Source organism: Tachysurus fulvidraco, chromosome 9, assembly GCF_022655615.1.
Source record: "Tachysurus fulvidraco isolate hzauxx_2018 chromosome 9, HZAU_PFXX_2.0, whole genome shotgun sequence".
Taxonomy (NCBI): Eukaryota; Metazoa; Chordata; class Actinopteri; order Siluriformes; family Bagridae; genus Tachysurus; species Tachysurus fulvidraco.
Window position 1 is genome coordinate 27,752,307 of NC_062526.1, and position 25,584 is coordinate 27,777,890.

Consider the following 25,584-nt stretch of genomic DNA (forward strand, 5'->3'; position numbering starts at 1 on the left):
ACAAACAGCAAAACCAGGCGTATGATTAATTCACAAAAAGCTAATAACATCAGATAAAGGATTCAGACTCAGCAGATAAGGACACTGCTGAGAAATCATAGAGAAATCCACATGCCCCTCCCCCTCCTTCAGGTAAATCAGTGTAATAACGGTGTAATAATCATAAACTCTCTAGTAATTTGGATACTGAACCCTGATTGGCTTGTAGATGTTATGACGCAACACCGCTTTATTACAGGATTATTACAGGTGACCTTCCCTCATGTGTATCAGACTGAACTCACAATGTTTTAATCACACGAAACAGGTTTTATAAAGTTACAGCAACCTTCTGTATTAAATACGTTATGACTTACGCTGACGGAGCAGAGCTGCGTCTCCTCTGCGCTTCCTGCGACCCCGTGGACCTACCCGAGTCGGCCGCCGGCCTTCTTTCTCTTCCTGTTACACAGACACACACACACACTCCAGGTTAAAAATGTGTATTTATAAACTTAAATCCCATCTAAGATCTTTAAGCCACAAACTCTCAGGGCTGCGTTTATCTCTATATAAAAGCCTCTGTTTGCCACTGACAGTGACCTCCATACCTGTCAGGGTCATAGAAGGGGGTGTGGCCTATATACCTGTCATAGTAAGAGAAGTGTGTGTGGCCTACATACCTGTCATAGTAAAATAAGGTGGTGTGGCCTATATATCTGCCATAGTAAGAGAAGGGGTGTGGCCTATATACCTGTCATAGTAAGAGAAGTGTGTGTGGCCTACATACCTGTCATAGTAAGAGAAGTGTGTGTGGCCTACATACCTGTCATAGTAAAATAAGGGGGTGTGGCCTATATATCTGCCATAGTAAGAGAAGGGGGTGTGGCCTATATACCTGTCAGTGTCATCAAGGTGTGGTCTATATACCTGTAGTCATAGAAGGGGGTATGGCCTAATTGCCTGTCAGAGTAAGAAAATGGGGTGTGGCCTACATACCTGTCAAGAGTCATAGAAGAGCGTGTGGCCTATGTACATGTTCGAGTCAGAGAAAGGGGTGTGGCCTATATACTTGCCAGTGTAAGAGAAGAGGGTGTGGCCTATATACATGTTAGAGTCAAAGAAGGGGGTGTGGCCTATATACCTGTCAGTGTAAGAGAAGAGGGTGTGGCCTATCTACATGTTAACATCAGAGAAGGGGGTGTGGCCTATATACCTGTCAGTGTAAGAGAAAGGGGTGTGGCCTATATACCTGTCAGTGTAAGAGAAGGGGGTGTGGCCACTGTATTTGTCAGGGTCAGAAAAGAAGCATGACCTATGTAGCTGTCAATCTCAGTAATGGAGGTGTGGCTTCCTGGTCTAAGGACTAATTAATTTGCTGTAACAGAGAGACTGTGAAATATGTGAAGGAAAGAAAAAGACAGAGAAACTGACGTAGTCTTCATCATCCTCCACCATAACCTCTGTCGCTTCCTCCACCTCTTCCTCCGCTCTCTTGGCTGGGTGTGGTCTCTTCCTGCTGACCCGAGTGACCTCATTGATTCTGGAATCTTCTTTCACAAATGTACTCTTTCTGCAGTGAGAGGAAGAGGAAGGAATGAAGACTCGCTGACTTAAAAGAGTCTGAAAGATTTCAGGAATAATTCTGTTACTGTTCAGTGAGTGAGTGATGGAGGTTTAGTGAAGTCACTCACTCCTGCTGCTGTAAGTGGAGGCAGCCGTTGGTGCAGTGCTGTCCGTCAGACAGGAAGTGGGGAGCAGAGTCCTTCCTGTTACTACAGACACTCACGCTAGCACAATGCACCTCAACTGAAAGAGCTGCAGACAAAAACACTGTCTCAAAGTAGGAATATGTGTGTGTGTGTGTGTGTGAGTGTGAGTGTGTGTGTGTGTGTGTACTTGCCTTCCTCTGCTGTCGGGACACTCCATGTGGTGGTAGCATGAGCCTTTTTAACCCCTTCCTCATCTCCCGTGTCAGTTATGACCTCCAGCACCCCAAATTCATTTACACGAAACTGAGGAAAGAAAAACAGGATGAACGGATTGCGGCCTCAAATCCATCCAGACTGTGGATGTTTAAGAGAAACCACAGATCTCAGGACCACAAATCCTCTCCCTATCACTTTACTAATGTTTATCCTGAGCACAGACCTTGAGCTGGCTGCCGGGGAGAGTTCCCACGCCGTCGCTCCACTCCATCGCCCCGTACACGTCAAACTCAGGCCTCGATCCCTCCATCACACAGAACAGACACAAACTGAGACACAAAAATCTGTATAAATTTATCCTTATAAACATCTGAGTAACTGTAAACCAACCAATCTGTAAACTGTAAACATAAACAGTAAACATTTACTGTCAAGAAATTGTAAACAAAAATATTAATTATAAATATAACAATAAACAAACAGTAAGTATAAACGTCAACAATTCAGTTCAAATGTCACACAAAGCAACTTTACAGAAAAATAAATTAGTATTATTAATTATTATTATTAAAGCGGTAGAAGATGGATGGATTATTATTATTATCATTGTAGTTGTTGTTATTATTATTGTTGTTAACATTATGCCCATAGGGGTCGCTGTTTATTACAAGTCAAAATTTGAAACTTATAACCTCCGTTTAAACGATGAAATCACAGAGAACTGACAACAAATGGCAGAATAAAATTCATATATTTTTTAGATAATTTAATATTCTGAGATATTTAGTGCTGTTGCTTGATTTAAACCCAATAAAGGAAATAATAATAATATTAGTAATAATAATGGTAATAATAATAATAATACATAATACATAATACATAATAATAATAGATAAATAGTAATAATAATAATAATAATAATAATAATGTGCTGGTCTCTGATTATACAGTCGATCTCAGTCAGTGTGATGATGATCACTGACGGTCGGAACAGAAAAGTGATCTCAGTTATAAGGGATCTGTTAGATCTGTGTAAGTTACACAAGCAAATCTGTTTGTCACCTGCCAACAGTTTTTTTTTTTTTCAAAAAGAAAGTAAAAACACTAAAAAAGATTATTGGGATGTAAATCCAGATGTTATATGAACATCTACTATATGAAATCAATAAAGTCCTGAGCTTCAGTGTGAAATGACGTGTTTTAATTCCCGACTCATTAGAATAAAACACTTTCCCTCATCAGTAATGAATCAATTCGGATTATATTTAAACCTCCTGTCTCTTTAATTCGATTCGAAACCACTTTGCGTTTTCTGACACACACACACACACACACACACACACACACACACACACACACACACACACATTTATTATTGTTTTATTATTTTATCTATATTTATAAAGCCAAAAGCAGCTCAAAATGGCGGAGCAGGAATTAATTCTGTCTAACTCTTATACTGAAAACCCTCCCGAGCTCAGATTATAGAATTAGAACTCTAATCTAATCTAATCTAATCTAGTCTAATCTAATCACGGATAAAACACAAGTAAACGCAGTCTGTTTCTTTTTCTCTCTTTTTTTGTTTGTTTGTTTTGTTTAAGGTCATAATCAGGGATCAGCTTCAGAACAGAAGCGTTAAAAGCTTGTGCATTATAAAGAGTGAAACACACACACACACACACACACACACACACACACACACACACACACACACACACACACACACACACACACACACTGGAATGTTATAACGTTATAATAATCTCCTCGTTTCCGGTTTAAATGTAATCTTGCAACATTGTAGCGTTTTATTCACACTGAAGCTCTTCCTGTCTCGCGCGCAGGGCGTTTTACACTTTATAGCCAAGTTTAAGTCGAAATGCGTCGCGATAAAAACCAAATAAAAGTGCAACACGGTGCACAACAGTGTGGCATCCGATCACAAGGCGTAACGCGCGACGGAAACAGTTTTATTCTAGTTTTAATTTGTCTCTTACCTAAATTCTCCCACGACTAATGCCCAGTTGCCCAGGCAGCGGACACAGTGCGCATGCGCAGTACAGCGCTGCTGCTACACAAGGTGTTAATATTAAAAAGTTTTAATAAAAATGATAAGAAATACTAACTCAAAGCCATAGGGACACAGAAAATGTTGCGTTTCTATTGTGAAAATATTACTAAAATTAACAAAAAATTGTTTTCAATCCTCAGAATAAAACTATCGATGTTTGTTATATTTATAAAAAAAACAAATTTAATAAAACGGTTCTGAAATCTGATTGGCTGATCTGTGTGACAGGTATTCTTTATAAATAAATACCCTGGGTGTAGAATTACAATTCGATCTAATGAAAATGTGAGAATTATTTAACAAAAAGATTATTTATAACAACAAAAAAAAATATTTTATTATGTCCATCGATAGACAAATCTTTGTCTGCTGTGTTGCTTAGCAACAAAGGCTCCATGTTACTTGGTCTTCGTCACATGGAGGAAGATTTGTTGTATTTTACCCTATGGTTTATTCCACCATTTTGATGTTGTACTCGAGGTTGTGTGAAGTTTTACAAAGTGATCTCTTCAAGGTCTCTTAGTGAGATTAGTGATCCAAAGGGTGATGAAGTTGAACATAGTGATCAGCAACCCTGACAAATCTGCATCAGATAGTATAGAGTTTAACTATTTGGTTAAATTATGATGTAAAATTTACGGATTTATAATATCTGTAACAGGCAAAACACTACAATGCTTTAAAAAAATATATATATAATAATAATTATTTATTAATGACCGTAAAGATTCACCGAATCAATAAACTGGATACGATATGAATCACACATTTCATTCACGCTCCCAAAACAACAATATATAAACACATAAAACCTCTGTTTGATAAAATAAACAAGAAGTAAATGTAACTTTGGAGTTTTAACAGCAAATGAACAAAAACGACTCACGAACACGTCTTCGGTTGGAGTGATGGAGGTCTGAGTGACGGAGGAGAACTGAACAGGATCTAATATTTAAAAGTAAATACGGAAATACAGCTCTAATAAAACAATGGGTTTAAAAAGGAAAGTATTTTTTTTCATTTTGTAGTCAGGAAGAGAGGACAGTTTATTTAAGTGTGCTTAAAGACAGCACCCTGTGAGGATGAACCGAATCTCAGCTTCACCAAAGCAACAGGAAATGACAAGGGATATTTTATTGTTTTTTTTGTTTTACATTTTGGTGCTATTTACTTAAATAAACACAAGTTCCAGTCATGCTAGCCCATTGTACACCTTCTACAGAGCTAACAATATGTGAAGAAAAGGAATTTTTGCCATCTCAGGCCTTCACAGGGAGTTTAATCCGGCTCAGATTAAAGCGAACGTTTTAGCTTGTTGCTAATCCCGTTAAGATCCGTCCACATAGACCTACGGTTAGCATAACCCTGCGCCGCTAGCATCACTTGTTCTGTGTTTGTGTGTGTGTGTGTGTGTGTGTGTGTGTGTGTGTGTTTGTGTGTGTGTGTGTGTGTTTGTGTGTTGGAAGATAAAAACAGAAAGTGTCTGCTCTCCATGTTGTTGGATTACTGCTGCCGGTGCTGTTGGACACCTCAGATTAAACACCGCAAGCTGTCAATCAACACCAAGCTCAACGACACATGGGTAAAGCTCTTCATCTCAGGTTCAGGAGATCCACGGCTAAAGATAAAACATGGTCAGAGTGTCAGAGTGGAATATGAGAAGATTCAGTCATGGTTATGGATATAAAGTGTTTGGATGAGTGTGTGACTATAGAATAGAGTTATTTATTTATTTATTTATTTATTTGACCATGTAACCGTAGCAGCATGTGTTTAGAAATTGCAGCTGATTTAATAAAACCAGGACAAAGAGGAGAACTCATCTGTCTAACAGAAATGACTGACTTCCTGTGACACAAAAGCATTGTATGTTAAAAAGTGAAGTGTCATTTGAATACCCGTCGACTCAGGGTTGAACGTTGTGAGACGTCACTTGCTGTAGTTGTAGGACACTTTTTATTTACCCCCCAACAGGAAGGCAGTTTGTGAAGCCACTAATTTGTGATTTTTCGAATTAGAAAGCATCATACGATTCAACTCATTTCTGTCGTTTTTTTTTTTTAAAGATCATGCACTAGACTTTTAAAAAAGAATAAAAATATCTGATCTGAAGAATCGATTCACTGATTTGACTCAATTGAAAGAGTCATGATTCCCATTAATAAGGTTACGTGAAAATTTTTTGTGAATAAAATCTGAAGGAAAATAGGCAGAATCTGATGTACTAATTCACAATGCATTGAATATGCTGGCTTTTGCATAAAGGTCAACAGTTTTTGTGCATTTGTGCATGTATTAATCTTTGACGATTCATTTTCCAGGTCGTTCTTCAGAACCTGTTAATGTGTACTGTGAGTTTCTACTCACTTTACTACATCACCCTCAGTTTGTGTATCGGCATCCTGAAGTAAGTCGTACTAAATAAGACACACTGTGTGTGTGTGTGTGTGTGTGTGTGTGTGTGTGTGTGTGTGTGTGTGTGTGTGTGTGTGTGAGTGGCTTTGGCTTCCTGTAGTGTGAGCTCTATCTCGTGGCCTCTCAAAAGTGAAAGGTTTCATGTTACACATTCAGCTGTGGTAAAGCACGTGTTTGTTAAAGCTACATGTTTGTTGTCTTATTTAGTTTTACTCTAGCTGCAATCAGGGTTGCCAAGACCATGTTTTTTACACTATAGAAGGTTAGAGACTGAGCCAGTGGACATTGATGTTTAAGGTTTTGCTAGCTGTTAGCTGCTCATGCTAACCTTCATTTGTTCTTAGATACCTACCGAGCATCATGACTTATTTAAAAACATTGTTTAGTGAAAAAGGGAATAATTTAAATTCTCTGAGTATCTGTTAGCTGATATTTTGGCTACAGGGAACAGTGTGAAAATGTCCATTCTTCATGTATATTGAATCTAGAAGGATGTTTTATCACAGTCAGTGTTAAATTGTCAGTGTCAAGTGTGTTTTTGTGTGTCTTATCAGGGTAGATGATGTGGACAGCTTATTAGCACCTTTCAACTACAAAATACAGCCTTCATGGAATAACCCGGTATATTTAGGTAAGTTCAAACCTCGTCCAGGAAAAATGTCAGACGTGACACTGTGAGAAATACTGAATAAATAATCTGTTCCTAATCCACACAGAACTGTAACATGCTTGTTATATTGATCCTTTATGTCTCCTGTGGCATTAAATATTTGAACACTATTATAGTGTGTAAATAATAATAATAATAATAATAATAATAATAATAATTTTGGTAAAGTAGCTTCCTGACTTTTGTGTACTATCTGCTTAACTCACTTTGTTCTAGAGTAGTGTGATTTGACTTTTGTTATATTTTATACCTTTGCTGATCTTATAGTGTTGGTCTTTGCTTAGTTGTTCTCTCAGCTGATTAATCAAGAGTAGTTTCAGTCTCCCTTAAGGTGTAAATTGTGGGCAGGGCTTTACTCATTTAAATTAAAGGTTTGCAAGTATCTCTCTAACACAACATAAGTGCTTCGTACTGTTTGATCTATTCTACCATACCTTAACCTGTTATCGCACACGAACGATCGGACGAAATTGTATACAAAACAAAAAGTGATACAGCTCCCACATACTTTAACACACAGGGGTGAGCCTGGTCTCATTGGAAAGAAGTGATTCTCTAGTTTCAGATACAAGTGTCAGATTGATTCTAGGCCTTACTGACACAAAGTTACAGAGGCTAGAATGGAAAATTTTGATTTTCGCCTGAGGTTTTTAATTTATCTTATTTCTCTGGAACATGTTAGGTAACATTTAACACCTGAGGGTCATAGCCACATGTCTTGGCTTTCACCAAAAAAAAATCAAGTCAAAAGACCCAAAAATGGCTTCAATAAAACTATTTTTCTACGGACATGTCCATCCGGTCATGTGTTTCTTGTTTACTTGTTTACTGTATAACTTTGAATTAAAAGACTGCATGCTCAGTTTAAATGGCCAAAAACCAGCACAGCCTCTCTCTCTACTATTCTGCTGTGTAAAGAGGCCTGTAACCTGACACCCTGAGCTGTGAGAGTGTGAAAAGTTCAAGGATTGCGCAATAAACCCATCGCGCACGATTTTCGCGCAGAAGCCAGCATTAGAGAGGCGGGTCGTGGCATACCGTTGGAATCGTCTCCTTATTGGCTAAAGAGCTGTATAGGTCCCGGCCAATTTCATTGCTATTGGAAGGAGTAATTGTCAGTCAAAGGCGGGTTCCCAAAAATGATGTCTGACCTCATTGGCTTCTCAGCCGTCTATCTCTGCAATACAAGCACCGATTGGCTTAAGTGAGGGCTTGTTTGATTCGTTACGCCCTGGGCTATAAATATGATGTAAATTTAGAATTTTTGAATACCCCAATGAGAAGTTAGAGCCGAAACAAAGATGATGGCGCACCACTGTTTCCAATTTTTCGGAATATTTGCGGCGCGACCAAAGCGTTTTGGATTAAAAGGCTTACAGATTTCAGTTCCTTGGACCTGTGTGGATTTTTGTGGAATATTTGTTTTGGAATATATTACCCCAGTGAAGAAAGGGATGCGTCTAAAGGTAAGGAAAAACTGGTCTAGCGCCACCTAGGTCAGTTTTCTCCCAAAAATTTTTTCTAAGAGTATGACGGCTATGAATCATATTATGCTTTGTGCGTGGGCTTAAAAAAATATTGAGAGTATAAACTTTACTAGAAACATAAGTTTTTTCGTGTTTTTAGAGGATTTAATGCTTAAAAGTTACAATGAAATTATGCAGCTTCAGCCCCTAGCGGTAGTGTTCCACAGGTGGAACGGTGTTCAATAACAAGTTTCTCACTCATGGTTGACTGCAGATATGTGCCTCAAACTTATCTCTGTAGTCTTACCTTCCCAGACGCTCTCGTCTACAGAGCAGACGTCACATTTCCAATAACTTCATTTACCCTCCTCTGTTGTGTGAGTCTCAAACAGTGGTGGTAGGTGGGTTTTAGAATTTCCAGTCTGCTGTAAGGAAAGCTGATTTTATTTCTGCTTTAGCTTCCCAGTACTCCTTTGATTTTCTTGCGCTAAAAGAGACCTGGATATCTTCACAGAACACTGCTACACCAGCTGCTCTATACTCTACCTATGCTTTCTCTTACTCACCATGAGAAACAGGCAGGGTCTACTGTTGTCAAGGACATAGAGTTTCACACATCTACTCTTGTATCATTAAACCATCTCATCTTTTGAATTCCATGCCATTTCAAGTACCTCTCCAATCAACCTTCTCATCATTGTTATCTACCGCCCTCCTGGTCCCCTAGGAGACTTCCAGGAAGAAATGGACACACTGCTTAGTGCTTTCCCTTCCAATAGCAACCCTCTGACAGTTTGTGGCAATTTTAACCTCCCCTCTGACAAGCTTCATCTCTGTACTCACTTCCTACTGTCGCAGACGCTTTCGTTTACAGAGCAGAGGTCACAATCCCAGTAACCTCATCTATCCTCCTCTGTTGTGTAAGTCTCAAACAGTGGTGGTAGGTTGGCTCTGGAATTGGCTGTCTGCTGTACAGAAAGCTGATTTTATCTCTGTTTTAACTTCCCATTACTACTTTGATTTTCTTGCACTAACAGAAACCTGGATATCCCCACAGAACACTGCTACACCAGCTGCTTTATCCTCTGCCAATGCTTTCACTCACTCACTCATGAGAAACAGGCAGGGGTGGTGGTACTGTACAGGTTTATTGTTGTCAAAGAAATGGTGCTTTACACCTCTCTTCTTGCCTCATTTAACCATCTCCTCTTTTGAATTCCTGAATTGCTGCTCAGGTACTTGTTCAATCTCTTGTCATTTCAACACTGGACTACTGCAACACACTGCTGGCAGGTCTACCTAAGAATGCAATTTGTCCTATGCAAATGGCTTTTTTTCAACCTGCCTAAGTTCTTGCATACCACCTCACTGCTGCGATCCCTCTACTGGCTTCTGGTAGCTGCACACATCATAAATGGACCAACTCCATTTTACCTCAAAGCCCTCATCACTCCTCACACTGAGAGCTACAGTACCAGCACTGGTCCCACCATCTCTCAGTGTAAGAGGTAAGTATACTACCAGACTCTTTTCTGTTCTGGCAATGAGGTGGTGGAATGAACGTCCCCTAGGGGTCATTGGCTATTTTCAAAAGACAGTTGAAAACCTACTTCATGAAACACTTCATCTAGCACTTCTTCCCTGATTGTTGTACTGTATATATATATATATATATATATATATATATATATATATATATATATATATATATATATATATATATATATATATATGAATTAAAATCTTTAAACAGTGTTTTAGACTCACGGTATCTTAAGTATGTAACTTAGTGAACCTGAGTAAATAGAGAGCTTCGCCTTGCAGCTCAGCTCTTTCTTCAACACAACAGACCGGTATATCGACCGCATCACTGCAGAGGATACACCATTCTGCCTGTCGATCTCCCGCTCCGTCCTTCCATCACTCGTGAACAAGGTACCCCAAGGTACTGAAACTCCTCCACTTAGGCAGGAACTCTCCACCAACCTGAAGGGGACAAGCCACCCTTTTCCGGCTGTTCCGGCAGTTGAATGCCTTCTCCAGATCCACAAAGCACATGTGGACTGGTTGGGCAAACTCCCATGAACCCTCCAGCAACCTGGCAAGGGTATAGAGATGGTCCATTGTTCCACGACCAAGACGAAAACCACATTGTTCCTCCGGAATCCGAGGTCGACTATCGGCTGAAATCTCCTCTCCAGTACCCTGGCATAGACTTTTCCGGGGAGGCTGAGTAGTGTGATCCCCCTGTAGTTGGAACACACCCTTTGGTCCCCCTTCTTAAACAGAGGGACCACCACCCCAGTCTGCCAGTCCAGAGGCACTGTCCCCAGCCACCATGCGACGTTGCAGAGGCGTGTCAACCAAGACAGCCCCACTACATCCAGAGACTTGAGGTATTCAGGGCGGATCTCATTTCAGAGCATCTCAATTACCTCAGTGACCTCAGCTTGGATTCAGTGTCTGGAAGCAGAGGGCGGGGGCTCAGTTGTGGACTCGTCGATTCCCCAAGCTGAGGTCACTGAAGTAGTTGAGAAGTTCCTCAGTGGCAAGGCACCGGGGGTAGATGAGATCCGCCCTGAGTACCTCAAGTCTCTGGATGTTGTGGGGCTGTCTTGGTTGACACGCCTCTGCAACATCGCAGAGACTTGAGGTACCATGGAGGTTGGGGACAGTGCCTCTGGACTGGCAGACTGGGGTGGTGGTCCCTCTGTTTAAGAAGGGGGACCGGAGGGTGTGTTCCAACTATAGGGGGATCACACTCCTCAGCCTCCCCGGAAAAGTGTATGCCAGGGTACTGGAGAGGAGAATTCGGCCGATAGTCGAACCTCGGATTCAGGAGGAACAATGCGGGTTTCGTCCCGGTCGTGGAACACTGGACCATCTCTATACCCTCGCCAGGTTGCTGGAGGGTTCATGAGAGTTTGCCCAACCAGTTCACATGTGTTTGGGGTCCGGGGCCCTCTGTTAAGGGCTGTCCGGTCCCTATATGACCGGAGCAGGAGTTTGGTTCGCATTGCCGGCAGTAAGTCAGACTTATTCCCGGTGCATGTTGGACGGGGCTGCCCTTTGTCACCGGTCCTGTTCATTACTTATATGGACAGGATTTCTAGGCGCAGTATGGGGCCGGAGGGGGTCCGGTTTGGGGACCACAGGATTTCGTCTCTGCTTTTTGCAGATGATGTTGTCCTGTTGGCTTCCTCAAACCAGGACCTTCAGCGTGCACTGGGACGGTTTGCAGCCGAGTGTGAAGCGGCGGGGATGAGAATCAGCACCTCCAAGTCCGAGGCCATGGTTCTCAGTCGGAAAAGGGTGGCTTGCCCCCTTCAGGTTGGTGGACTGCTTCTGCCTCAAGTGGAGGAGTTTAAGTATCTTGGGATCTTGTTTACGAGTGAGGGAAGGATGGAGCGGGAGATTGGTGTATCTTCTGCAGTGATGCGGTCGATATACCGATCTGTTGTGGTGAAGAAAGAGCTGAGCCACAAGGCGAAGCTCTCTATTTACCGGTCGATCTACGTTCCTACCCTCACCTATGGTCATGAGCTTTGGGTCATGGCCGAAAGGACGAGATCCCGGATACAGGCGGCCGAAATGAGTTTCCTCCGCAGGGTGGCTGGGCGCTCCCTTAGAGATAGGGTGAGGAGCTCGGTCACTCGGGAGGAGCTCAGAGTAGAGCCACTGCTCCTCCACATCGAGAGGAGTCAGTTGAGGTGGCTCGGGCATCTGTTTCAGATGCCTCCTGGACGCCTCCCTGGGGAGGTGTTCCGGGCATGTCCAACCGGGAGGAGGCCCCGGGGAAGACCTAGTACACGCTGGAGGGACTATGTCTCTCGGCTGGCCTGGGAACGCCTCGGTATTCCCCCGGAAGAGCTGGAGGAAGTGTCTGGGGAGAGGGAAGTCTGGGCATCCCTGCTTAGACTGCTGCCCCCGCAACCCGGCCCGGATAAGCGGTAGAAGAAGAAGAAGAACCTCAGCTTGGGGGATGAACGAGTCCACAACCGAGCCCTTGGACTCTGCTTCCTCAGTGCAAGACGGTGGGTTTGAGGTGATCCTCGAAGTACTCCTTCCACCGTCTGAGGATGTCCCCAGTCAAAGTCAGCAGATTCCCACTCCCACTGTAAACAGTGTGTGCAGGGCACTGCTTCCCCCTCCTGAGGCACCGCACGGTTTTCCAGAATTTTTACAAGGCCGACCGATAGATCTTCTTCATGGCCTCACCAAACACCTCCCAGAACCAGGCTCGATAGGACTCATTCTTCAGCTTGAAGGCATCCCTTACTTCCGGGGTCCTCCACCGGGTTCAGGGATTGCCACCACAACAGCCACCGGAGACCTTACGGCCACAGCTTCGAGCGGTCACACCAACAATGGAGTTGGAGAACATGGTCCACTCAGATTCATTGTCTCTAACCTCCCTTAGGATTTGGTTGAAGCTCTGCCGGAGTTGGGAGTTGAGGATCTCTCTGACCGGAGACTCTGCCAAATGTTCCCAGTGGACCCTCACAGTATGTTTGGGTCTGCAAGTCTGTGCACCTTCCTCCCCTGCCATGGGATCCAACTCAACAGCAGGTGGTGATCAGATGACAGCTCTGCCCCTCTGTTTACCCAAGTGTCCAAGACATACAGCTGTAGGTCAGATGAAACAATCACAAAGTCGATTATCAACCTCTGTCCTAGGGTGACCTGGTGCCACAAGCACTGTTGGACACCCTTATGCTTGATCCTGGTGTTCGATATGGACAAACTGTGACTAGCACAGAAGTAACAGAACACACTAGGGATCAGGTCGGGGGGGCCGTTCCTCCCAATCACGCCCCTCCAGGTATTACTGTTGCTGCCCACATGAGTATTGAAGTCCCCCAGTAGGACGACGGAGTCCCCGGTCGGAGCACGTTCCAGCACCCCACCCAGAGATGCCAAGAAGTTCGGGTACTCTACACTGTCATTTGGCCCGTAAGCGCAAAAAACAGTGATAGACCTATCTGTGTTGGGTGAACTCCAACACATGCCAGCTGAGCTGGGGGGCTATGAGCAAGCCCACACCAGCCTGCCACCTCTCACCGTGGGCAACTCCAGAGTAGCAAAGAGTCCAGCCTCTCTCGAGCAGTTGGGTTCCATAGCCCAAGCTGTGCAGGCGTGCCCAACTATCTCTTGTCGGTATCTCTCAACCTCCCACACCAGCTCAGGCTCCTACTCCCCCAGCGAGGTGACATTTTATGTCCCTAGAGCCAGATTCCGTGTCCGAGGAATGGGTCGCCGAGGCCCCCACCTTCGACTGCCTATGCACTATGCACCAGCCTCTTACAGTTCCTCCTGCAGCTGGAGGGCCCACTGGAGATCAGCCCCACGTCGCTTCTTTGGGATGAGCTCGGCCACCAGGTTCTTGCATGCGAGCCCCAACCCCCGGGCCTGGCTCCATGGTGGGGCCCTGGTTGTGCCATACTGGGCGACGTCACGGACCTTGGTTTTAAATTCCTCATAAGGGGGATTTGAACCGCTTTATGTTTGGCCCATCACCCAGAACCTGTTTGCCTTGGGAGACCCTACCAGGGGCAGAGAGCCCCAGACAACATAGCTCCTAGGATCATTCAGGAACGCAAACCTCTTCACCACAATAAGGTGGCAGTTCAATGAGAGGGGTGATTAATTCTGACAAATACAAATTGTCCCTAAATGAGAAGACTAAAAATAAATTGACCGTCTAAAATACAGTCAAGGTTTAATTTACAGGCTAAAAGTCAGGAGAGTTGATTAACTGTTGATCAAAGCTGCAGGATTTGTCAGGTTTACACACAAAGTTTCTCGCTTGTGGCTGAGGATTTTTAAAACTCTGTGTTCCACAGTTTTGTGACTTTGGGTCTGTTTCCTGTGCAGTGAGTGTGATCTCGACGGAGGTGACGTACGTGATGGGAGGACTGGTGTTCGCCTGGATCGTGGAGTTGCGGGTGTGGGACTACGCCATCACTGTCTCACTGCTACACGTAGGCGTCACGGTCACTGGTACTGTATGGAGTGTCAAATGAAACACACACAAACCAAAATAATAAAAATAAGTGTTGATGTCAGTCATTATCTGTATCATTTACAACACAACGCTGATGAGTTCTGGATTCTGATTGGTCTGAAGCTGTTGATTAGTTCACTAGTGCAGGGATTGTTCACATTTTTATCTTTATAAAACATATCTTAATATTAAATCTTATTACATTGTAATTTTAAATAGATAAAAACTAAGCTATTGGTCAGGTGTGGTCTGGTCTGTAGGCAATGATGCATGATGGGAAATGGGGTTCAAGGTTTGTGAAGTGATGAGTATTTTCTTCTAATACCATATCCTTGAGTTTTATTCTGTAAATATCATCCAGGTCTCCATGTAACAGTTACTTACTGACTCACATTGGAGATGGTGGTGGAGACTCAGTGCTCTGACTCCTCTCACACGTATGGATGTAAATCAGTGGAGTTTTGTGTCCCGTTGTGTTTCAGTCATGGCCGATTTCCCCTCCACAGAACACTGGTGGATCTCTCAGGGTGAGTCCTGACTCTGTTACTTACCCCTGTTGCTGTTCCAGTGAAGTAAACATCTTTATCATTCATCCATCATGTTCACACTGATTTTAGCATCTAATCTGTTCTCTAACTGGTTCATTTCCAGGTTCAGGATTAGTGATGATGATCTTCGATGGTCAGATTCTGGCATATCATCTGTATTGGAAGAATTTTGTGCATCCTGCAGACCTCCAAAACTTCTGAGTGAAATCTCTTAACAGTTTGAATTGTGTTGTTTCCCCTCTCTCTCTTTCTCTCTCCTGCTCTCTCTATTTCTCTCTCTATTTCTCTCTCTCTCCTCATATTTGTGTCAGGAGATTATAAATGTAACTATACCATCGAATGAAGACAAAATTTAAAGAAAGTCTTACAGAAGCTTCTTTATTTGGAGTTCATCAGAATCATATCATTGGTGCAGATGTATGAATGATCTTTGTACATAAGAGTGAATGTGATTGGTTTATTCTGAACACAGACACACCCCTTAAACAAACCTCACTTCTATATTAAAATAAAAATGATTACCATGTTACAAAGAATGAATATTCTGTGTTTGTGTTACATTTCACAAGTGTTTTGTTTCTCAGGAATGACCTCTTTAATGACACTATAATGAGTAATCCTGCTGAAATGAAACACTTTGTCTATAAGATCATTAATCATTCAATTTGTACTTGTTACTGACCATAAAACACCAGATACATGTTATTGTGGATCACACAACCTCACTTTTGACAGAGGATCAAGTGTAAACCCAGCATATAGAGGCTGAGTGAATGTGGTGTGGACTCTGTGGAGGAGCTTCATGGTGTCAGAGACGTTGTAGAAGGACAGAGTTCCTGCACTGTGATCCACATACACTCCTATTCTGGAAAATGCTGGACCACTGAGATCAGACTTAATGTTGTTGTGATAGAAGAAGAGAGAAGAAGAAGAACATTCCAGATTCCAGGACTGTTTGTTGCATCCAAACACACACTCAATACCATCTCCTTTCCTCCTGATGTCTTTATATGAGACTGATATGTACACACCATAATCACCGCTCCACTCCACCTCCCAGTAACAGCGTCCACACACACTCTCCTTACACAAAACCTGAGACCAGTAGTCAAATCTCTCTGGATGATCAGAGTACTGCTGCCCTCTCATACCGTATCTCACCACTCTGTTCTTCTCAGACAGGATGAGGTTACGATGTGCCGTGTTGGGATCCAGAGTCAGAGAACAGAAATCTAAAATAAAAGAGAAAAACAAACTGAACAATGTGAACATGTTGGGTTTAATTCACAAAATATTGTATATTCATGTGAACTGTGTGTGTGTGTGTCTGTGTGTGTGTGTGTGTGTGTGTGTGTGTGTCTGTGTGTGTGTGTGTGTGTGTGTGTGTGTGTGTGTGTGTGTGTGTGAGTGTAATACATTTCAGAAAATCGTCTCTGTTCTGTCTCTCTGGTGGTGAAATGATCTGAACTGCTGCAGCTGTAGAGAGAAAAATGGAAATGAAGATCATCAGGTTGTGTAAAAGATGGAAACAGATTAAAGTGATAAAGTCAGTTTATTCATTTGTAATCAGTATTTTTCTTCAAAGTGTCAGGTGAGTAAACTGGAGCAGAAAATTATGCAGGAGCATCGCTAAGAAATAACACTTCACAGAGCAGGTAAAGATTGTTTTTTTCATTGTGTTTCTCCAGCAGGAGCAGCTCCTCTTACCATGTGGAGGGATTTTGTTGAATTCCTCCTCACAGAATTCCTCCAGTCTCTTCTTCAATTCTGAGAGAGAATTCTTCACTCCATCAAATAACAGATGTTGAGGGACACTGATGCTGGATGTGTCAAAATCTGGTCGGTTAAATAGAGGAGACTGACGTCCAGAAGCTAAAGCCTACAGAGAAGAAATGAAATGAAAGACACACTTGTGATGTCAGACAGGGACATTTATTGCTGCTTTAATGAGAGGTGTTTTAGAGAGTGTGAGGAACAGCTGACTCTGTAGATCAGACAGTGTGTGTTACCTGGAGGAAAAGGATGTGATCATGTGTGTGTGAAAGCTTCTCCAGCTCAGTGACTCTCCTCTGAAGATCATCAATCTCCTGCTCCAGTTGCTCCAGGAGTCGTTCAGCTCGACTCAGTTCAGCCTTCTCCTGAGCTCTGATCATCTCCGTCACCTCCGAGCGCTTTTTCTCCATGGAGCTGATAAGCTCAGTAAAGATGATCTCATTGTCCTCCACTGCTGTCAGTGCACTGAGCTGTTAGGAGACACACAATTGTCACGGTCGGTGCACCTGCCCCGCCTCCCAAATGTCAACATAGAGAAGCGTCTCCAGAATACTAGTCACTTCCGGACTACACCTCCAATCATCCATCATGGAGACTGATTGCGCCACCACCTGTTGCCTATCAGCCATTTCCAATATATACAAACTTGAACTTGACTCCAGTGCGAAGTCTCGATCTGCCATAGAGATCATTCTGTTTCTCGTATGTTTTTAGTTCCGGTTTCTGATCTAGTTTCTGTATTCTGGTTTCTGATTGTTTGCTGCCTGCCCTGATCTTCTGCCTTTCTTTCCATTTTGATTTCTGCCTGCCCTATGTTATTGTGTTTGCCGGTCCTGACCGTCTGTCTGTCTGTTTGCGAGATTGTTATTAAAAGCTGCAAATGGATCATCAGCCTTATGACTCCTAATTGCAAGAGACTTCGCCACCGAGCAATCCAGCAGCTGTCTACCATGTCGCAACACAACTCTTCGCCCAAGTGCAGCAGCTCGCTGGTCACCATCAGCAGTTAACGCGACTCACCTCTCTCACCGGAGAACTCGCCGCGGCGTTACAGGATTAGCGAGGAGTTACCGCTGTGCCGAGCCCCCCACATCTGGCAGTGTCTCTTTCAGCCACTTCCTATGCCGATCCTGCGGTCGCTAGCCCTCAACTCGCCTTTTCAGGGAAATTCAAGAGATCCCTGAAGGTGCAAGGGATTTTTGATGCAGTGTTTGCTCTTTGTAGCACAGCAACCTGCTCTGTACCTGACCGAAGCCATCCGCATAGCCTTCGTGTGCACAATCCTCACCGGAAAGGCACTGGAATGGGCCACCGCGGTATGGAGAGAGGACGACACAGCCTTCCCCACCTTTGAGCACTTCCTCGCACAGTTCCACGAGGTCTTTGACCACTCCGCTACAGGAGAGAGTGCGGAGAAGTGCTTACTGGCCATATCACAGGGAGATCGCACTGCCATGGACTACGCGCTGGTTTTTCACACTCTCGCTGTGCAGGCAGGCTGAAGCTGCTGTAAGGCAAGGGCTTGAACCCGGTACGACGGGAGGAACCTGTCTGAGTTTATGGACCTCTCCATACAGATCAATCTAATGACAATCTGATGCGAACCCGCCGAGCTTCGGCACGTGCTCTTTGACCTGAGACCGCACACAGGCTGTCTACCTGCCCAAGCAGGCGGAACACTCCGGTGAGATGGGATCTCTTCACTCCTCGATCACTAAGCTGTGCACGGATTAGAGTACAACTCCAAACACCACTCCAACCTAACACCATTACCACCGTGTCTCACGCCACCAACATGCCTGAATTCCCGACAGAATACCAGGACCTCGCAGAGGCCTTCAGCAAAACCAAGGCCACCCCACCGAACTGCCACCGCACCAACCCTGCAATTGCGCCATCGAACCCCTGCCCGGCACTACACCGCCCAGAGGGAGAATTTTCCCCCTGTCACAACCAGAGGCGGCAGCCATGAACGAATACATCGAGGAGGAGCTAAAGAAGGGGTTCATCTGACCCTCCGTATCCCCAGCATCCTAGAGGTTCTTCTTCATAAAGAAAAAGTACGGGGGTCCCCGACCGGGCATCGGTCGGAATTGGAGCCCTCTTGTCCCAACGCCAGGGCCTGGCACAGAAGATGTTCCCGTGCGCATACTTCTCCCGTAAAACTGTCGCCAATGGAGCACAACTATGACATGGGGGACCGCGAGCTACTAGCCATGACGGCAGCGTTCGAGGAATGGCAGCCCTGGCTGGAGGGCGTATGACACCCGTTCACCGTCCTAACCGATCACAGAAACCTCGAGTATCTCCGCGCAGCCAAACGCATGAATCCACACCAGGAACGGTGGGCCATGTTCTTCACCCGATTTCAGTTCACCGTGACTTATAGGCCAGGAACCAAGAACGGGAAAGCCGATGTGCTGTAACGTGTATTCTGGGAGGTCGACCCGGACGTACCTACAGAACCCATCATCCCCAAAACCCGCATCCTAACTCCAATTCAGTGGGACATTATGACAGAGATCTCCCAGGCCAACACGCAGACGTCGCCGCCTACTGAGTGCCCTTCAACTAAGACCTATGTGCCCGAGAACCTGCACGCAACCCTTCTGGAGCTTCTGCACGCCAGTCCTAGGTCTGGCCATCCCAGCATCTCGAGGACGATTCACCTTGCCCAGAACCAGTTCTGGTGGCCGGAGCTGCGTGGTGTGCAACACCTCAAAGTCCTCTCACCAACTTCCCACGGGCCTACTGCTGCCTCCACCACGGTCGGTGCACCTGCCCCACCTCCCGAACGTCAACATAGAAAAGTGTCTACGGAATACTATTCACTTCCCAACTACACCTCCCATCATCCATCATGGAGAGTGATTGCGCCACCACCTGTTGCCTATCAGCCAGTTCCTATATATACGAACTTGAACTTGACTCCAGTGCGAAGTCTCAATCTGCCATAGTGATCATTCTGAGCGTTTCTCATATGTTTCTTGTTCCGGGTTCTGATCTAGTTTCTGTATTCTGGTTTTCCAATTGTTTGCTGCCTGCCCTGATCTTCTGCCTGTCTTTCCGTTATGATTTCTGCCTGCCCTATGTTATTGTGTTTGCCGGTCCTGACCCTGTCTGTCTGTTTGCAAGATTGTTATTAAAAGCTGCAAATGGATCATCAGCCTTATGACTCCTCATTACAACAACACATGAAAGTCCATTTAAAGCTCATCTCTCATTCTCTCTCTTACTGCGACTCTAAATGTCTCCATGTTGTCCATGTTGTGTGTGTTTCTAGGAGCAGCTCTGTCTCTGCTCACTGCTCACCTTTATAGTGTTCACAGCCTGTTTCAGCTCCTGCACCTTCTTCTGCTTCTCCTGGAGTCTCTGCTGGAATTTCATCTGCTCCTCCTTTAACTCACCCTGAGGACACATCAGTTACTTTGAACTCTTGTTGAAGTTCATTCATTTACTTTATTAGTTCTTACAGGAGAATGTCTAATCACCTGGCAGCACAGTGTTGATGAATTCTGTTTGGTTACTAAATTTTTTTGCAGGCTAGAAATAACCTCCATGATGTTTATGGTGAAAGACAAAATGAGTAAATTCTGATGATCCTGGAGGCCAAACAGATTACTAAACATACTGCTTTCAGTTTAATACAAATCCATTTGTTCTGTAGATTTTATCTGTGTGTCTGTGTGTATTCACCTGCCTCACCCTATCACTGGAATGTTCACTAACTGATCTGACTGCATTGTGATCATGACTGAGCAGAAACGTAATTCTCTGTTAATCAGAATACATTCAGTTTAATAAACATTTATAGAATCATTCTGATTATTTAACTGTGGAAATCTTTCTCACCTGTTTCTCACCTCTTCCTGCTGCAACTGGTACAGCATCGTGGCCTTTATGTTTATCCAACATGCACAAAGAGCAAATACATCTCTGATCAGTACGACAGAAGATCTTCAGAACTTCATCATGTTCAGAGCAGATCTTCTCTTGTAGATTTCCAGATGCTTCAATTAATGTGTGTTTTTTTAAAGCAGGACTTTCAAGATGAGGTTTGAGATGAGTTTCACAAAATGAAGCCACACACATAAGACAGGACTTGATGGCTTTGTATTTTCTCCCTGTGCAGAAATCACACTCCACTTCTCCAGGTTCAGCATAACAGTGAGCAGGAGAAGCAGCTTGGACTTCAGTCTTCTTCTTCAGTTTCTCCACTACTTCAGCCAGCATGTTGTTTCTGCGTAGAACAGGCCTTGGAGTGAAAGTGTCTCTGCACTGAGGACAGCTGTAGACGTCCTTCTGATCCTCTTGATCCCAGTGATCATTAATACACACGTTACAGAAACTGTGACCACAGGAGAGACTCACCGGATCTTTCAGGAGATCCAGACACACTGGACAGATGAACTGGTCCTGATCTACTGAAATACTCGCCTCAGCCATTTTCCTGAACTCACTGAGATGAGAGAGAGAGAGAGAGAGAGAGAGAGAGAGAGAGAGAGAGAGAGAGAGAGAGAGAGAGAGATTCACTCAGAGCTTTAATTGTCAGAGCTTTAACTGTGAAATAAGGGAGAGAGACTTCCTGGTCCTGGGTGGCAGAGAAAAGGGGTGGAGAGAGAGAGAGATATTTTGACCACATGATTGCATGTTTCACTTGCTAAGCTTTAAGCAATAGTGTACACTGATGACCTGTAACATTATAACCACCAGTGTTGTATAAAGTACTAGAAAGCAATACTTCAGTAAAAGTACAAGTATCGTACTAGGAAAAGACTTTAGTAGAAGTGAAAGTCACCTTTTAGAATATTACTCAAGTAAAAGTCTTAAAGTATCTGAAATATACTGTACTTAAGTATCAAAAGTAATTTTCTGATATTAAATGTACTTAAGTATTTGAAGTAAAAGTAAAAAGTCTAAAAAAAGAAAGAAAGAGGTTAGAACTTTAATTGAGAACTTTATTTTGACTTTCTTATAGTAAAGCATACTCAAGGTTCCCATATCTTCTTAATCTCACATATTCTTAGAGCTGACAAAGAAAAAAAGAGAAAAATAAATAATAACGAAGGTAAAAATGAAAAATAAATAATAACATTTCTTAAAAATAAATAAATAATTACCTGCTGGTAGGGATAAAATTTTGGTCATGTGGTATGAGCATTTGTAGGGCCCTGGGGAGTAAGCCCTACAAATGCTCATACCACATGACCAAAATTTTGCCAGTCATTAGTTTAAACTGAAAAGATGTCTGTTCAACTTCAAAAGAAGCTGGTTTTCAAAGTTGCCAGAATTCATCTTGCTCTTCTTGGACTGAAGACAAGTCCTGCAATGCTAAATAGCCTTTCACAGGCCGCTGAGGCAGGTAGAGGAGTGTTCAGCTTCACAGAACGCTTGCACACTGCTGGGAAGGACTTCAGCAAGTCCATGTGATCTGCTGAACAGGCCAAGTACCCATTCAGCTGTTTGGCACCATTTGTATCTGAGATGACTGCAGGGCAGAGAAAAAGTCATCTTCATCAGATGAAGTGGACCTGCTGGCATGGCCTATCTGCAGTGAAGGCTCTTCCAGATGCTGCCTGATGTAGTCAGTTCCTGAAATAGTGTGGATAATAATATAAATTATACAACTAATGCAACTGTCTAATCTGCCATGACCCCAACACAAACTTTTAATTTCAGGTTTGTTATTTTAGTTTCATGTACTATCCATGCACCTATAATTCAAGGTTTCTTTATTAGTACTGAGGTTAAATTTGTTGTGCAGCAATCAGAATCTTGATTTGTGAATTGCCAGTATGACAAATTGTGAAAAACACAATTTTTCACTATCACAATGATATCTTACCCGTTTTGATTGTGGTTTCATCCTTTGTCCACATCGTTCGGAATTTCGGAAGCAGAATCAACTCTGGTTCTCCTGACATGTGGCCAAAACGGTTCATGATTCCCACCTGCAAGGCAGGTTATTTATAGCACATTTCAGCAACAAGGCAATTCAAAATGTACTTTACATAAAACATTTAAGCATTGAGACAAAGTTCCAAAGAAACTTAAATATAATTAAAATTAATCCTTGAAGAGTTAAGACAATAGAAAATAAATACAATAATAAAAGTTACCTGTAGAGCATCCACCAGAGGCTTGCAGTACTTCAGTGGCAACTGAAGTGGCAAGATTCTGTCAAGCTTGACAGTGAGCAGGTTGATGGTTGGAAGTAGCCACCCCATCATGGCATTTGCTTCTGCTTGCAAGATGTCGGTAGCCTTGGCAACAGGGCTCATGACAGCGGCATACTCTGTGTGAAAGGCGAGTTCAGCTGGATTAAACCTGTTGAAAACAAAACACAACAACATTGTTTTTATAAACACTGTAACCATTTCATCAAAATAACTGCTTGCAGAGTAATTCAGTAAAATTGACAAATAATAAGTGGAAGTGGGATACAATGTGATGTAATGTAAAGTTGTTAGTTTCCACGAAAGAATGGGACAAAGACAGACATTCCAGATGTTCGATTTTGATTAAATAAAACAAAATAAAACACATAATTCCTACTTACATTGGAAGCTTTAAGTCAGTGCAGATGACTCTGATGGTCCCCTCTCCCTTTTCTTTAATTATTCTCAGCAGTCTTTCCACTGCCAGGAACAGGGACTTCCACCTGGTGGAATTTGGGTGCAGCAGCTGGATGGAGCATGCATCTTCAACAGTTTCGGCTGCAAGGGTGGATTTTCCACATTTGTTCCAAAGTGCACTACACTTCCCAAATGTTGAATGGTACACTTTCTTGTACGCCTCATTGGATGTTGCTTTCATGGCATCAACAGTAGCTATTAGGTTGAGTAGGTGACAAGCACAGCACTGGTGCTTTGGGAGCTGGAACTCTAAACCATCATCTTCAGTCAGAAGTGCTGACACATCAACGCTCTCCACTTCTTCATCCCCTTCTTGATCATCTTCATCTTCCTCTCCTGGTTGAGATGCACTACCATGATCACCATCACTTCCAAAGGCAAATGTTAAACGCTTTTATGAAGTTTGAGGCATTGTCTGTTGTTGTTGTTGATCTTCCCTCGAATTTCAAATTCAGAGTGGATGTCATTCAGGGCACTTGCCAAAACATCAAATGTGTGCGAACCTCAGCTGTTTACAGGCTAGGGCTGCTGAGCATCTTTTGAGACTGTCGGGGTCAATCCAATGGGCAGTAACACCAATGAAGCTCCGCCTTCTGACAGACCAGCAGTCGGTGGTGGTGGCGATATGGTCAACTCCCCTCATGGCCTCAGTCATAGCCCTCTTCATTCCCCTGGAGGCATCATCAATCATGGAGTGCAGAGTCAGCCATGACATAATTTTTGCATTAGGCTGCAGTTCCTTCACAAAATCTTGAAATGCTTCAACAACATGGAATGGCCGGAGTCCTTGGACCACATAAGTCACTATAGCTTTGTCAATGGACCTTTGAGACACAGTCCTGGAGTTCACCAATGTGGTCTGCTTGATGCTGGAGGTGGTGGTAGGAGTCTCAGGAGACCTTTTTCTCTTTGTTGACGTAAGCCCTTCATACTTTTTGAGGTGGTGTACATGCTTTCTCTGTTTCAGAGGGAGGGACATTTATTGAGCAACTTTAGCTACAAGATTTAAAAGTCACACAACAAAAACAATTGTCATTTGACTTACTTGCAGATAGATAATGTTTATGAAACTAGTTCTAATTTGCATCACTGATGGGAATATAGTTTCATTTTGAAAAACGTGTTCATTTTTAAAAACGTGTTAACTTACTATGTCACCATATTATCTCGTTTCAATAACATAGAATTATAAACACTCAGACTGCCACCATTAACACCTAGGCAATAACACTATTAACTGGTACAACCTGCTGTTTGTGTTTTGTAGCCTGTACTGTACTTGTGTTATTGTTTATCTCCCACTGCATGTACTGTACCTTAGTTAAACATTTGATTTTTACAGTTTTGGAATCAATTCAGCTGATCTCCGGGTCTGGCGCTACCACTTTCAGCATAGCTTAGCAAAATCCATTGACTCTGATTAGACCATTAGCATCGCGCTCAAAAATAAGCAAAGAGTTTCTATATTTTTCCGAAAAAAGTGCAGATTTTGAAAAATGGTGTATCCCTTTAAGATAGCTGCTCTACTAAGATAAAATCCGAATAAAATTATTTTTTAAAAGAAAAACTCGTGGTGGCAATAAAAGCACTATGACTTTGATCAACAATGCAAGCGTACATTCACAATTTATAACTTTAACCCAACATTATCCTACAATCACTGAGTTTGAGTTAATTAACATAAAAGGAAATCTCAAGTTTGACAAAACATTTGATGCTTTTGAAGACGAGAATATAGCCCTTAACACTTTCTTTCTAACCTGCCACTGATTAACATAGCAGTTTTTAAAAAAATATTTCTCAATATAACATTAGCCTACCTGAGGAAATATTCAGCCCAGCAGTTATGATATACCATAAACAGTTTAGCATGTTTCAGTATTATGGGCATGTCTTTGAGAGTTCCCAGCGGTGTAACGTTAAAGTTGACGTTAACTAAACATGTGCGCCATGCTAATTAACAACGTTAACAAGCAGACGTTACATCACATTAGCAAGATATCTACGGCTTATGATAACTAATGTTGAATCACATTGACATTGTGGCTTTACTGAATAACTATTAATTTAACTTACCTCGATGTGCTTCTTC

General features: G+C 43.1%; 3 protein-coding genes across 7 annotated transcripts in view; 1 reads left to right on the top strand and 2 right to left on the bottom strand.

Moving 5' to 3' along the window:
• The window catches only part of l3mbtl3 (L3MBTL histone methyl-lysine binding protein 3), a 22,673-nt gene extending 18,615 nt beyond the window's left edge, over window positions 1–4,058 (bottom strand). For all 5 annotated transcript variants that reach the window (XM_047818376.1, XM_047818375.1, XM_047818374.1 and 2 more), the window contains exons 1-6: window positions 3,908–4,058; window positions 2,131–2,236; window positions 1,883–1,994; window positions 1,674–1,797; window positions 1,414–1,552; window positions 357–441 (exon numbers count right to left, since the gene is read on the bottom strand). In XM_047818376.1, coding sequence (XP_047674332.1) covers window positions 357–441; window positions 1,414–1,552; window positions 1,674–1,797; window positions 1,883–1,994; window positions 2,131–2,217 — 547 coding nt within the window. In that variant the 5' untranslated portion in view covers window positions 2,218–2,236; window positions 3,908–4,058. The remainder of the gene's footprint in view (window positions 1–356; window positions 442–1,413; window positions 1,553–1,673; window positions 1,798–1,882; window positions 1,995–2,130; window positions 2,237–3,907) is intronic.
• Window positions 4,059–5,384: 1,326 nt separating this feature from the next.
• tmem244 (transmembrane protein 244) lies at window positions 5,385–15,554 on the top strand. The gene is made up of 6 exons (XM_027155655.2): window positions 5,385–5,563; window positions 6,303–6,388; window positions 6,951–7,027; window positions 14,407–14,532; window positions 15,019–15,063; window positions 15,188–15,554. Exons 1-6 carry the CDS (start codon window positions 5,474–5,476, stop codon window positions 15,283–15,285), a joined length of 522 nt encoding a protein of 173 aa, XP_027011456.2. The 5' UTR covers window positions 5,385–5,473; the 3' UTR covers window positions 15,286–15,554.
• Window position 15,555: 1 nt separating this feature from the next.
• Window positions 15,556–21,329, bottom strand: LOC125145472 (tripartite motif-containing protein 16-like). Its single transcript, XM_047818409.1, has 6 exons — window positions 20,710–21,329; window positions 20,170–20,265; window positions 17,094–17,327; window positions 16,792–16,963; window positions 16,501–16,560; window positions 15,556–16,316 (listed from the first exon to the last, which is right to left on the bottom strand). The coding sequence occupies exons 1-6, from the start codon at window positions 21,301–21,303 to the stop codon at window positions 15,787–15,789; spliced, it is 1,686 nt and encodes a 561-aa protein (XP_047674365.1). The 5' UTR covers window positions 21,304–21,329; the 3' UTR covers window positions 15,556–15,786.
• Between the last annotated feature and the right edge of the window lie 4,255 nt (window positions 21,330–25,584).